Source organism: Coregonus clupeaformis, chromosome 17 (assembly GCF_020615455.1).
Source record: "Coregonus clupeaformis isolate EN_2021a chromosome 17, ASM2061545v1, whole genome shotgun sequence".
In the NCBI taxonomy this organism is placed as follows: Eukaryota; Metazoa; Chordata; class Actinopteri; order Salmoniformes; family Salmonidae; genus Coregonus; species Coregonus clupeaformis.
In genome coordinates this window covers 64,731,019-64,746,209 of record NC_059208.1, presented here as the reverse complement: position 1 = coordinate 64,746,209, position 15,191 = coordinate 64,731,019, and the positions used below count along the sequence as shown (strand labels likewise).

General features: G+C 46.9%; 1 protein-coding gene across 1 annotated transcript in view; it reads right to left on the bottom strand.

Moving 5' to 3' along the window:
* Nucleotides 1-957: 957 nt before the first annotated feature.
* Nucleotides 958-15,191, bottom strand: part of LOC121586841 (fibronectin type III domain-containing protein 5-like) — a 30,616-nt gene continuing 16,382 nt past the window's right edge. Inside the window, exons 2-5 of the mRNA XM_041903846.2 lie at nt 9,253-9,371; nt 8,104-8,302; nt 3,751-3,840; nt 958-1,984 (exon numbers count right to left, since the gene is read on the bottom strand). Of these exons, the coding sequence (XP_041759780.1) occupies nt 1,845-1,984; nt 3,751-3,840; nt 8,104-8,302; nt 9,253-9,371 (548 nt within the window). The 3' untranslated portion in view covers nt 958-1,844. The remainder of the gene's footprint in view (nt 1,985-3,750; nt 3,841-8,103; nt 8,303-9,252; nt 9,372-15,191) is intronic.

Here is a 15,191-nt window from a genome sequence, read left to right as displayed (position 1 = left end):
CACTCCAATACTATCTGTCAGATACAATACTTCACTCCAATACTATCTGTCAGATACAATACTTCACTCCAATACTATCTGTCAGGTACAATACTTCACTCCAATAGTATCTGTCAGATACAATACTTCACTCCAATAGTATCTGTCAGATACAATACTTCACTCCAATAGTATCTGTCAGATACAATACTTCACTCCAATACTATCTGTCAGGTACAATACTTCACTCCAATAGTATCTGTCAGATACAATACTTCACTCCAATAGTATCTGTCAGGTACAATACTTCACTCCAACAATACTATCTGTCTGATGTTTTCATAACTCTTGAGTCCATATATTCCACATCTGTTGGGTAGAGAAATCAATTAATGAAAAAGACCGGGCCAGAATGGCGTCGCACGATGGGCCCTGGTCAAAAGTAGTGCACTACATAGGGGATAGGGGGCCATTTGGGATGCAGTCTGGGTCTGAGCAGTATCCAGCCGGTCTTCTCTCTGGCTCTGCTACGAGCTGTCAAAAAAACTGTGTCAGATTTTATCCTTCACAATGGATACTGCAGGAGGACATACACTAACAAGGGCAACACGGTTTCATCCCAGGGAGAGAGAGAGAGAAGGAGGGGAAGTCATTTTCCTCCTGAGACAGAGGTTAGGAGGAGCTCTAAAACAAAGTCATATTCCTGTCCACAATAGGACTTAATAATGATAATAATAATAATGGTTATTATAGTGGTGATGATTATAAGAGGACAAAAGCTTGCAAGTATTGTACACTGTACAGCTATGTGTTTAGAGACAGTGATCTGGAGAGAGGGGAAGAGAGAGAGAGATGGAGAGAGAGAGAGTATGATCTCTGGAGAGAGGGGGAGAGAGAGAGAGAGAGAGAGCAGGAGAGAGTGGGGAGAGAGAGAGGGGGAGAGATTGCAACAAACACCATTGTAAATACAACCCATATTTATGTTTATTTATTTTCCCTTTTGTACTTTAACTATTTGCACATCGTTATAACACTGTATATAGACATAATATTGTAGAGAAACAATCACTAGCCCCTTCCCCCTTAGACATCTGTTGCAATCTGAAATGATTTGATAGGTTTAAGCAATATGATAAATAACTTCACCTTGCCCTGTGATAGGCTAGCTAGAACTTTCAGCATATTGATCAAACCGTCTGGGATCAGGTCCCCCCGTGTCCATGTAACCTTGTGTGTATTATGATCTGAAAGGCACAACTGATCTTTGTTCAGAACTCCTATTCTGAGACACTTTCTGAATCCAGGCCCAGATCTCCACCTGTCCAGGGGGGGTAGATGGTAGTAGCGAGGAGTTGTTTCTAGACGGGGCTTTAGTGTTGAGGTGTACTCCTCTGCTCCGGAGGTTAAGTTTCCACTAGGTACTGATCTAGGATCAGCTTCCTCTCCCCCCCCAATCCTAACCTTAACCATTAGTGGGGGGAAATCCAAAACTGACCCAGGATCAGATCAGCGTATATAGGGGCAACTTCACCCTACACCTCTTCAGTCTCCCCACTCTGGACGATGGGTGGTTGTGGTCCATTGTGGGCTGGGTTCCCTGGGTGGGCTGTGCTGTAGTCTCTGAGGTGCTGATTGGTGGAGGAGATGGTGTCAGGGGTCTTAGCTCGGAGCTGGAGAGCTCATCATCATCGTAGTGGTGATCGTCATGTTGCAGATACAAGGACACGCACACTTCAGGAGAAGTATGGAGAATCAGGACGCAGCCCTAGGTATGAGGGTTCTGGTTGGCTGTGTAGCCTCACCTGTCCTGAGAAATAGGATTGGAGGTTATTGCCATATAGGTGAGTGGCCAGTGGGGGCTGGTTTCAGACATTGCTGCGCAGTAGCCCCCCCTGTGGGTGCTCGGGCGTACTGCACTCTGACGAAGTCTTGGCTTTGTCCTTGTTGTTGTTGGGCTCGTTATCTTTGATGATGTCATACTGACGACAGAACAGGAGGATCACACCTGAGAGGGAGGGAGTGAGAGAGAGAGTGAGAGAGAAGGAGGGAGGGAGGGAGGGAGGGAGGGAAAAGAGAAAGATGTTATGTTAGGCTCCTTAATTTCACTGTCTTTGAAATGTCTCTGATTGTTTTTTTTGTTTTTTCACACCCAAAAGAGAGAGAGGGAGAAAGACAGACAGACAGAGAGACAGACAGACAAAGAGAGAGAGAGAGACAGAGAGAAAGAGAGAGAGAGAGAGACAGACACATAGAGAGAGAGAGAGAGAGAGAGAGAGAGAGAGAGAGAGAGAGAGAGAGAGAGAGAGAGAGAGAGAGAGAGAGAGAGAGAGAGAGAGAGAGAGAGAGAGAGAGAGAGAGAGAGAGAGAGAGAGAGAGAGAGAGAGAGAGAGAGAGAGAGAGAGAGAGAGAGAGAGAGAGAGAGAGAGAGAGAGAGAGAGAGAGAGAGAGAGAGAGAGAGAGAGAGAGAGAGAGAGAGAGAGAGAGAGGGGAAACCCCTCTCCTCTCCGCTATTCTCTCAGTCCTACTATAGCTGTTGAGAGCTGCTGTCTGTTTGTCTGTCTGTCTGCCTGCCTGTCTGTCTGTCTGTTTGCCTGTCTGTCTGCCAGCCTGTCTGTTTGCCTGTCTGCCTGCCTGATTGTCTGCCTGTCTGCAATCTGTTTTTGCCACCATCTACCAGTGCTCATCTCCACAACAACAAAGCATGACGGGGAATCTGTCTGGGATTACCATCGCCCCATAGGTCCAATTAAAAAACCAAGACAACTCTCTCGCTCTGTCAGTTTTCCCCCCTCCCTTCCTATTTCTTGTTCTCCTCATATTCCATGTCTCTCTCTCTTTACCTCTCCCTCTTCCATTTCTCCCTCTAACATTCTGTTGGCTCCCCCTCTCCCCCTCTCTCCCTTTCTCTCTTGTTTTACCACCACTCTTTTTTTCCTCTGTCTTCCATCTCTTTCTTTACCTCTCTCTTACTCTCTCTCTCTCTCTCTCCCCTCTTCCTTCCTCTCTCGTTCTTGCTCTCTCTTTCTCTTTCCACCGATCTTTTTCCTTCCTCTTTCATCTTTCTAATTTTATCTAGCTGGGTAATTGTGGACGCTAGACTGTGTGCATTCATAGCAGAGTGTGTAGATGAAACTGAGGGGTTCACTACAAAGCAGGATCAAGGAGTTAGTCAGCTAACCAGTCTAAATATTATCTTATGATAATAATGATGATAATGATTTTCTAGAAAGATAAGCTGGAAAAGGGCATGGTCGAATTTATTCAACAAACGTAAACGCATACGATATCTAAGTGTAGCTTTTTTAATGAATCAGAAAATCAATAGTTATTTCTGGTTGCTTTTCAAAGTCAGCTGGCTAAGTCATTGATCCTGCTTTTTTAGTATACCTCTGGTGCTTGTGACTAGTCTAGGATAAAATGAAATCAACAACAAAGTGCAATATGTGTGTTAACATTGTGTTATGGTTGTGTTAACGTTGTGTTTTGGTTGTGTTATGGTTGTGTTAACGTTGTGTTATGGTTGTGTTATGGTTGTGTTAACGTTGTGTTATGGTTGTGTTAACGTTGTGTTATGGTTGTGTTAACGTTGTGTTATGGTTCTGTTACACTTATGTTTGAAGTTGTAGTCATGGTTGTATAAGGTTCTCTTCCAGCCCACATGACACATGAATGTGGTTGTGTTGCATTGTGGTTGTGTTATGGTTTTGTTGTGATGTGATGCGGTTGCGTAATGGTTGTGGTTGTGTTGTGGTTGTGTTGCAGTTGAGTTACCTGCCCACATGACGAGCACCACTACGATGATGATGAGCTCTCCAACTCTGAGCTGAACTGCCTGCTCCATCTCCTCCCTGTTCACCTCATCTGGAGAGAGGAAACACTGTTATAATGTAGGTACTGTAGAAACACACACACACACACACACACACACTGACACACGCAGGTAGGCACACACACACACACACACACACACACACACACACACACACAGACAGACAGACACACGCAGACACACACACACACACACACACACACACACACACACACACACAGACAGACACACGCAGGTAGGCAGACACACAGACACAGGTAGGCACACACACACAGACACACACACACACACACACACACAGGCAGACACACACACACACACAAACACACACACACAGACACACACATATTGGAAATGAGAAGTTGTAGTCCTAGCAACCAGGCCAAATCAAACTGGTTTTTGGAAGAGCTGTGAGTCATCCTCAAACCCCTCCAGCAGCCTTTTGAAGCCTGCTACTCTGTTTCCCCACAGCCATGTCCTGACCTGGGCTAATTAACCTGTCGTTAGGATGAGCCTGCTACTCTGTTTCCCCACAGCCATGTCCTGACCTGGGCTAATTAACCTGTCGTTAGGATGAGCCTGCTACTCTGTTTCCCCACAGCCATGTCCTGACCTGGGCTAATTAACCTGTCGTTAGGATGAGCCTGCTACTCTGTTTCCCCACAGCCATGTCCTGACCTGGGCTAATTAACCTGTCGTTAGGATGAGCCTGCTACTCTGTTTCCCCACAGCCATGTCCTGACCTGGGCTAATTAACCTGTCGTTAGGATGAGCCTGCTACTCTGTTTCCCCACAGCCATGTCCTGACCTGGGCTAATTAACCTGTCGTTAGGATGAGCCTGCTACTCTGTTTCCCCACAGCCATGTCCTGACCTGGGCTAATTAACCTGTCGTTAGGATGAGCCTGCTACTCTGTTTCCCCACAGCCATGTCCTGACCTGGGCTAATTAACCTGTCGTTAGGATGAGCCTGCTACTCTGTTTCCCCCACAGCCATGTCCTGACCTGGGCTAATTAACCTGTCGTTAGGATGAGCCTGCTACTCTGTTTCCCCACAGCCATGTCCTGACCTGGGCTAATTAACCTGTCGTTAGGATGAGCCTGCTACTCTGTTTCCCCACAGCCATGTCCTGACCTGGGCTAATTAACCTGTCGTTAGGATGAGCCTGCTACTCTGTTTCCCCACAGCCATGTCCTGACCTGGGCTAATTAACCTGTCGTTAGGATGAGCCTGCTACTCTGTTTCCCCCACAGCCATGTCCTGACCTGGGCTAATTAACCTGTCGTTAGGATGAGCCTGCTACTCTGTTTCCCCACAGCCATGTCCTGACCTGGGCTAATTAACCTGTCGTTAGGATGAGCCTGCTACTCTGTTTCCCCACAGCCATGTCCTGACCTGGGCTAATTAACCTGTCGTTAGGATGAGCCTGCTACTCTGTTTCCCCACAGCCATGTCCTGACCTGGGCTAATTAACCTGTCGTTAGGATGAGCCTGCTACTCTGTTTCCCCACAGCCATGTCCTGACCTGGGCTAATTAACCTGTCGTTAGGATGAGCCTGCTACTCTGTTTCCCCACAGCCATGTCCTGACCTGGGCTAATTAACCTGTCGTTAGGATGAGCCTGCTACTCTGTTTCCCCACAGCCATGTCCTGACCTGGGCTAATTAACCTGTCGTTAGGATGAGCCTGCTACTCTGTTTCCCCACAGCCATGTCCTGACCTGGGCTAATTAACCTGTCGTTAGGATGAGCCTGCTACTCTGTTTCCCCACAGCCATGTCCTGACCTGGGCTAATTAACCTGTCGTTAGGATGAGCCTGCTACTCTGTTTCCCCACAGCCATGTCCTGACCTGGGCTAATTAACCTGTCGTTAGGATGAGCCTGCTACTCTGTTTCCCCACAGCCATGTCCTGACCTGGGCTAATTAACCTGTCGTTAGGATGAGCCTGCTACTCTGTTTCCCCACAGCCATGTCCTGACCTGGGCTAATTAACCTGTCGTTAGGATGAGCCTGCTACTCTGTTTCCCCACAGCCATGTCCTGACCTGGGCTAATTAACCTGTCGTTAGGATGAGCCTGCTACTCTGTTTCCCCACAGCCATGTCCTGACCTGGGCTAATTAACCTGTCGTTAGGATGAGCCTGCTACTCTGTTTCCCCACAGCCATGTCCTGACCTGGGCTAATTAACCTGTCGTTAGGATGAGCCTGCTACTCTGTTTCCCCACAGCCATGTCCTGACCTGGGCTAATTAACCTGTCGTTAGGATGAGCCTGCTACTCTGTTTCCCCACAGCCATGTCCTGACCTGGGCTAATTAACCTGTCGTTAGGATGAGCCTGCTACTCTGTTTCCCCACAGCCATGTCCTGACCTGGGCTAATTAACCTGTCGTTAGGATGAGCCTGCTACTCTGTTTCCCCCACAGCCATGTCCTGACCTGGGCTAATTAACCTGTCGTTAGGATGAGCCTGCTACTCTGTTTCCCCACAGCCATGTCCTGACCTGGGCTAATTAACCTGTCGTTAGGATGAGCCTGCTACTCTGTTTCCCCACAGCCATGTCCTGACCTGGGCTAATTAACCTGTCGTTAGGATGAGCCTGCTACTCTGTTTCCCCACAGCCATGTCCTGACCTGGGCTAATTAACCTGTCGTTAGGATGAGCCTGCTACTCTGTTTCCCCACAGCCATGTCCTGACCTGGGCTAATTAACCTGTCGTTAGGATGAGCCTGCTACTCTGTTTCCCCACAGCCATGTCCTGACCTGGGCTAATTAACCTGTCGTTAGGATGAGCCTGCTACTCTGTTTCCCCACAGCCATGTCCTGACCTGGGCTAATTAACCTGTCGTTAGGATGAGCCTGTGATGATACCTCTGAGGAGAGAGAGAGAGCGGCTTGGTTCCAAACTGAAATGTCTCTGCTCCATTCCCTGCTCTTACCATGACCATTTGGTGACATCTATCCAGTCCTTTCACATCTGCAAACGCCAAAGGATGAAATGTCTAGGGCTGAAATGAGATGGGAGCAAACCTGAGTCTCAAACATGAGTCATGATTGATGAGGGAAAGTTCAGAGCCTTGTCAGTCAGAGGAGCCTCCCTGTGTCAGAGCCTCCTGAGTTAAGTACATTCAAAAGGGTGAGAGCCCATCAAAGACCTGGTATTAAGTACCCTTAGATATGCCCCTGAAGGGCACTTTAAAGAGTGAGTGAGAGTTGGATTTCAGCAGACAGATGGCAGACTAAATGTTGCTAGATACCCAGAGTCCCTGTGGTCATCAGTAGACAGACACACTGACTACTGCAGGAGCTGAGAGAGAGAGAGAGCGAGAGAGCGAGAGAGAGAGAGAGAGAGAGAGAGAGAGAGAGAGAGAGAGAGAGAGAGAGAGAGAGAGAGAGAGAGAGAGAGAGAGAGAGAGAGAGAGAGAGAGAGAGAGAGAGAGAGAGAGAGAGAGAGAGAGAGAGAGAGAGAGAGAGAGAGAGAGAGAGAGAGAGAGAGAGAGAGAGAGAGAGAGAGAGAGAGAGAGAGAGAGAGAGAGAGAGAGAGAGAGAGAGAGAGAGAGAGAGAGAGAGAGAGAGAGAGAGAGAGAGAGAGAGAGAGAGAGAGAGAGAGAGAGAGAGAGAGAGAGAGAGAGAGAGAGAGAGAGAGAGAGAGAGAGAGAGAGAGAGAGAGAGAGAGAGAGAGAGAGAGAGAGAGAGAGAGAGAGAGAGAGAGAGAGAGAGAGAGAGAGAGAGAGAGAGAGAGAGAGAGAGAGAGAGAGAGAGAGAGAGAGAGAGAGAGAGAGAGAGAGAGAGAGAGAGAGAGAGAGAGAGAGAGAGAGAGAGAGAGAGAGAGAGAGAGAGAGAGAGAAACGGGAACCGGGAACCAGAATAGGACAATCCTTAACGTTTTCCCAACATCTCTTGTGTAATCTGTTTCTCTCTGTGTGTATCTGGGTCGCTGAGAGAGGAGATGGTGAAACTGGAAGTGTTACGAGTTGCTCTAGTTAACAGCTATAGCTTTACAAATGGGAATGACATTGTTGGGTGGGCTGACAAAGACAGCCAGGCGTTGCTGCTCTGTATTAAAACGGTACAATAGCCATGAATTTTAATGGGACATTTTTGGAGGCGCTGGAACTCCATTGTGAGAAAACATGAGCTCCCGGCTGGGGTTTTTCAGTCCTCATTAAAAAAATAACATATTGTGTGTGTGTTTGAAAGAAAAAGAGAGAGTGCTTTTTTGTGAGTGTGTTGTGTGTGCGTGTGCGTGTGTGTGTGTGCGTGCGTGTGTTGTTTTATGTGTGTGTGTGTTACCTACCTGGGCCCGTGGAGGCCAGTTTCTCAGACTCTCTGGGAGTTCTGAAGCTGACCGGGTCGCTGGGAGGACTACTACCTCCCATGCTGATGCTCTGGACATGGACAATGTACTCCGTGTCCTCCTCCAAGTCCCACAGTGCACAGGAGCGCGTGGTCGTGTTCACTTCCTGGATGTACCGCAGCATGCGCACATCCTTCTTCTGTAACCAACGACAACAGGAGGTGTTAAGGTTAGGGCCATAACACAAGGATACAGACCAGATACGTATCAGATATCTAGCCTGCCCTAGCCCACTGCCCTAGCCCACTGTATAGGTCCACTGAGACAAAGCCCACTGCCCTAGCCCACTGCCCTAGCCCACTGCCCTAGCTCACTGCCCTAGCTCACTGCCCTAGCCCACTGCCCTAGCCCACTGCCCTAGCTCACTGCCCTAGCCCACTGCCCTAGCTCACTGCCCTAGCCCACTGTATAGGTCCACTGAGACAAAGCACACTGCCCTAGCTCACTGCCCTAGCCCACTGCCCTAGCCCACTGCCCTAGCCCACTGCCCTAGCCCACTGTATAGGTCCACTGAGACAAAGCACACTGCCCTAGCCCACTGCCCTAGCTCACTGCCCTAGCCCACTGCCCTAGCCCACTGCCCTAGCCCACTGTATAGGTCCACTGAGACAAAGCCCACTGCCCTAGCTCACTGCCCTAGCCCACTGTATAGGTCCACTGAGACAAAGCACACTGCCCTAGCTCACTGCCCTAGCCCACTGCCCTAGCCCACTGCCCTAGCCCACTGCCCTAGCCCACTGTATAGGTCCACTGAGACAAAGCACACTGCCCTAGCCCACTGCCCTAGCCCACTGCCCTAGCTCACTGCCCTAGCCCACTGTATAGGTCCACTGAGACAAAGCACACTGCCCTAGCCCACTGCCCTAGCCCACTGCCCTAGCCCACTACATTGGTCCACTGAGACAAAGCCCACAAAGCTGAGGCAATAGGTCTGGGAGCAAACGTGAGTTTTCTGGGTCTCATATTCAGACAAGGTCACAAATTGCACAATTGTAGTTCAACTAACCAATTCCCTGACTTAACCCTACACACAAACACACACTCACAGACGTGCACTCACAGACAGACACACACACACACCCTCCCTACCTGTTGTGTGATGGCGAATCCGATGACAGGATCTCCTTCCAGTATCTCCCATGTGACTATGGCTGTGTTCGCCTCCAGCTCTCTGATCGTCACATTGACAGGAGCCGACAGAGCAGAGTCTACACACACACACACACGCGCACGCACGCACGCACACACACACACACGCGCACGCACGCACACACACACGCGCACGCACGGGCGCACACAGAGACACACACGGGCGCACACAGAGACACACACAGGCGCACACACACACACCACAGGAGAGGTGAGAAAGTGTCTAGATAGAAACAGACACACACACAACACACACACACACACACAACACACGGACACCTCAGGAGAGGTGAGAAAGTGTCTACCACACACTGAGAGACACTGACAGAGCCAACAGGACAGAAGGTGAGAAGGGTCATATGTGTCTTTACTTCGCATCGCAGTGCTAGCTGTGCCACTAGAGATCCTGGTTCGAATGCAGGCTCTGTCGTAGCCGGCCGGGAGACCCATGGGGTGGCACACAATTGGCCCAGCATCGTCCAGGGTAGGGGAGGGAATGGCCGGCAGGGATGAAGCTCAGTTGGTAGAGCATGGTGTTTGCAACGCCAGGGTTGTGGGTTCGATTCCCACGGGGGGCCAGTATGAAAAAATAAAAAATTGATGTATGCACTCACTAACTGTAAGTCGCTCTGGATAAGAGTGTCTGTTAAATGACTAAAATGTAATATTTGACTGTTGTCTGAGAATAGAGGGAAAACTGAATTATATATTTGACTGTTGTCTGAGAATAGAGGGAAAACTGAATTATATATTTGACTGTTGTCTGAGAATAGAGGGAAAACTGAATTATATATTTGACTGTTGTCTGAGAATAGAGGGAAAACTGAATTATATATTTTACTGTTGTCTGAGAATAGAGGGAAAACTGAATTATATATTTTACTGTTGTCTGAGAATAGAAGGAAAACTGAATTATATATTTCTGCACTTTCTCCCTCTCTCATTATGGGGGTGAGACACACACACAAGCTCTCTCTCTCTCTCTCTCCTCCCTCCCTCTCTCTCTCTCTCTCTCTCTCTCTCTCTCTCTCTCTCTCTCTCTCTCTCTCTCTCTCTCTCTCTCTCTCTCTCTCTCTCTCTCTCTCTCTCTCTCTCTCTCTCTCTCCTCTCTCAATTCAATTCAATTTAAGGGCTTTATTGGCATGGGAAACGTATGTTAACATTGCCAAAGGAAGTGAAGTAGATAGTAAACAAAAGTGAAATAAACAATAAATATTAACAGTAAACATTACACTCAGAAGTTCCAAAAGAATAAAGACATTTCAAATGTCATATTATGTATATATACACTGTTGTAACAATGAGCAAATAGTTAAAGTACAAATGGGAAAATAAATAAACATAAATATGGGTTGTATTTACAATGGTGTTTGTTCTTCACTGGTTGCCCTTTTCTTGTGGCAACAGGTCACAAATCTTGCAGCTGTGATGGCACACTGTGGTTTTTCACCCAGTAGATAAGGGAGTTTATCAAAATTGGGTTTGTTTTTTAATTCTTTGTGGATCTCTGTAATCTGAGGCAAATATGTGTCTCTAATATGGTCATACATTTGGCAGGAGGTTAGGAAGTGCAGCTCAGTTTCCACCTCATTTTGTGGGCAGTGTGCACATAGCCTGTCTTCTCTTGAGAGCCAGGTCTGCCTACGGCGGCCTTTCTCAATAGCAAGGCTATGCTCACTGAGTCTGTACATAGTCAAAGCTTTCCTTAAGTTTGGGTCAGTCACAGTGGTCAGGTATTCTGCCACTGTGTACTCTCTGTTTAGGGACAAATAGCAGGTTTGGGAATCGCTTCCTTTTAAGTGGTTGTAGAATTTAACGTCTATTTTCTGGATTTTGATCATTAGCGGGTATCTGCCTAATTCTGCTCTGCATGCATTATTTTGTGTTTTTCGTTGTACACTGAGGATATTTTTGCAGAATTCTGCATGCAGAGTCTCAATTTGGTGTTTGTCCCATTTTGTGCATTCTTGGTTGGTGAGCGGACCCCAGACCTCAGAACCATAAAGGGCAATGGGTTCTATAACTGATTCAAGTATTTTTAGCCAGATCCTAATTGGTATGTCAAATGTTATGTTCCTTTTCATGGCATAAAAGGCCCTTCTTACCATGTCTCTCAGATCGTTCACAGCTTTGTGGAAGTTACCTGTGGTGCTGATGTTTAGGCCGAGGTATGTATAGTTCTCTCCTCTCTCTCATCTCTCTCTCTCTCTCTCTCTCTCTCTCTCTCTCTCTCTCTCTCTCTCTCTCTCTCTCTCTCTCTCTCTCTCTCTCTCTCTCTCTCTCTCTCTCTCTCTCTCTCTCTCTCTCTCTCTCTCTCTCTCTCTCTCTCCTCTCTCTCCTCTCTCAATTCAATTCAATTTAAGGGCTTTATTGGCATGGGAAACGTATGTTAACATTGCCAAAGGAAGTGAAGTAGATAGTAAACAAAAGTGAAATAAACAATAAATATTAACAGTAAACATTACACTCAGAAGTTCCAAAAGAATAAAGACATTTCAAATGTCATATTATGTATATATACACTGTTGTAACAATGAGCAAATAGTTAAAGTACAAATGGGAAAATAAATAAACATAAATATGGGTTGTATTTACAATGGTGTTTGTTCTTCACTGGTTGCCCTTTTCTTGTGGCAACAGGTCACAAATCTTGCAGCTGTGATGGCACACTGTGGTTTTTCACCCAGTAGATAAGGGAGTTTATCAAAATTGGGTTTGTTTTTTAATTCTTTGTGGATCTCTGTAATCTGAGGCAAATATGTGTCTCTAATATGGTCATACATTTGGCAGGAGGTTAGGAAGTGCAGCTCAGTTTCCACCTCATTTTGTGGGCAGTGTGCACATAGCCTGTCTTCTCTTGAGAGCCAGGTCTGCCTACGGCGGCCTTTCTCAATAGCAAGGCTATGCTCACTGAGTCTGTACATAGTCAAAGCTTTCCTTAAGTTTGGGTCAGTCACAGTGGTCAGGTATTCTGCCACTGTGTACTCTCTGTTTAGGGACAAATAGCAGGTTTGGGAATCGCTTCCTTTTAAGTGGTTGTAGAATTTAACGTCTATTTTCTGGATTTTGATCATTAGCGGGTATCTGCCTAATTCTGCTCTGCATGCATTATTTTGTGTTTTTCGTTGTACACTGAGGATATTTTTGCAGAATTCTGCATGCAGAGTCTCAATTTGGTGTTTGTCCCATTTTGTGCATTCTTGGTTGGTGAGCGGACCCCAGACCTCAGAACCATAAAGGGCAATGGGTTCTATAACTGATTCAAGTATTTTTAGCCAGATCCTAATTGGTATGTCAAATGTTATGTTCCTTTTCATGGCATAAAAGGCCCTTCTTACCATGTCTCTCAGATCGTTCACAGCTTTGTGGAAGTTACCTGTGGTGCTGATGTTTAGGCCGAGGTATGTATAGTTCTCTCCTCTCTCTCGTCTCTCTCTCTCGTCTCTCTCTCTCTCTCTCTCTCTCTCTCTCTCTCTCTCTCTCTCTCTCTCTCTCTCTCTCTCTCTCTCTCTCTCTCTCTCTCTCTCTCTCTCCATCTCTCTCTCGCTCTCTCGCTCAGTCTCTCTCTCCTCTCTCTCTCTCTCTCTTGCTCTTCTCGCTCTCCTCTCTCTCCTTTTACTTTCTTTCTTTCTTTCTTTCTTTCTTTCTTTCTCTCTTTCTTTCTTTCTTTATTTCTTTCTCTCTCTCTCTCTCTCTCTCTCTCTCTCTCTCTCTCTCTCTCTCTCTCTCTCTTTTGCTCTCTTGCGCTCCTCTCTCTCCTCTCTCTCTCATGCACACACACACAAGCACACACAATCAAACACAAACACACACGCATGCACACACAGACACACACACACACAAACACACACAAACACTCATTCACATGGACCGATTATCTTGGGTGACACACATTATCCCATCCTGCTTTCACATTATCAGACATTATCCCGTTATGCTTTCACATGATCAGACGTTATCCCATTCTGCTTTCACATGATCAGACATTATCCCATTCTGCTTTCACATGATCAGATATTCTCTGATCGTCCCTCTCCACCCACACACACTCTTTCTCTCTCACTAATACACACAGCTCTAGTGAAGAGTGCGGTGAGTCATGGTAGTGTGTGTGTGTGTGTGTGTGTGTGTGTGTGTGTGTGTGTGTGTCGTGGCCTTGCTTCTCTCTGTCAGTGAGCATGAGGAGTGAGAGCTGGGACCCAACCAAGGCTTGTGATTGGAGGGCAAAGCGTTCCGTTACCCATAAGCCTCAGCTCTATGATTAAATAACCAAGGCTGGACCACAGACCCATTCAGACTTTGGGTTTCTACTGCGCACACACACACACACACACACACAGACACAGACACACACACACACACACACACACACAAACCTTCAGACCTTTGCTGCCTACTTTGGAACTAAACTATTAGTATTCACACACAGTCACACACCCTCCTTGGCCTGCGTGTTGACGTTAGCAGGTTGTTTGAGATTGTGTGAATGTTGGCTTCCATTCGATTCTATGTGATTTCTCTCACTGTTGGCTTCCATTCGATTCTATGTGATTTCTCTCACTGTTGGCTTCCTTTAGATTCTATGTGATTTCTCTCACTGTTGGCTTCCTTTAGATTCTATGTGATTTCTCTCACTGTTGGCTTCCTTTAGATTCTATGTGGTTTCTCTCACTGTTGATTAGAAACACAGAATACACCAGTGTCTCTACTGTCCCCCAGCGTGGCTTAATGACATTACATTCTAACACTGTGCAACTAGCACTTTGTCTTTGTCCCAAATGGCACCCTATACCCTACCTAGTGCTCTACTTTTGACCAGAGCCCATAGGGCAGGGTTCTTCAATTCCGGTCCTGGAGGGCCAAAACACTTCTGTTTTTTATTTCTACCTGGTAGTTAATTGCACTCACCTGGTGTCCCAGGTCTGAATTAGCCCCTGATTAGAAGGAGAGGATGAAAAACAGAGGTGTTTTCGGCCCTCCAGGACCGGAATTGAAGAACCCTGCCTGCCATAGGGTGTCCCATAGGGCCCATGCACTACATAGGGAATTATTAGGGTGCAATTTGGGATGCAGCCTGTTAGTTCTCTTGAGATGGCGTTAAAGTTCTGCTTTCCTCTCAATGCTGAGAGAGAGAGAGAGAGAGAGAGAGAGAGAGAGAGAGAGAGAGAGAGAGAGAGAGAGAGAGAGAGAGAGAGAGAGAGAGAGAGAGAGAGAGAGAGAGAGAGAGAGAGAGAGAGAGAGAGAGAGAGAGAGAGAGAGAGAGAGAGAGAGAGAGAGAGAGAGAGAGAGAGAGAGAGAGAGAGAGAGAGAGAGAGAGAGAGAGAGAGAGAGAGAGAGAGAGAGAGAGAGAGAGAGAGAGAGAGAGAGAGAGAGAGAGAGAGAGAGAGAGAGAGAGAGAGAGAGAGAGAGAGAGAGAGAGAGAGAGAGAGAGAGAGAGAGAGAGAGAGAGAGAGAGATCTGGTGTTCGCTCACCAACCAAGAATTCACAAAATGGGAAAAACACCAAATTGAGACTCTGCATGCAGAATTCTGCAAAAATATCCTATGTTACAACGTAAAACACCAAATAATGCACGCAGAGCAGAATTAGGCCGATACCTGCTAATTATCAAAATCAAGAAAAGAGCCGATAAATTCTACAACCACCTAAAAGGAAGCGATTCCCAAACCTTCCATAACAAAGCCACCTACAGAGAGATTAACTTGGAGAAGAGTCCCCTAAGTAAGCTGGTCCTGGGGCTCTGTTCACAAACACAAACAGACCCCACAGAGCCCCAGGACAGCAACACAATTAGACCCAACCAAATCATGAGAAAACAAAAAGATAATTACTTGACACATTGGAAAGAATTTACAGAAAAATAGAGCAAACTAGAATG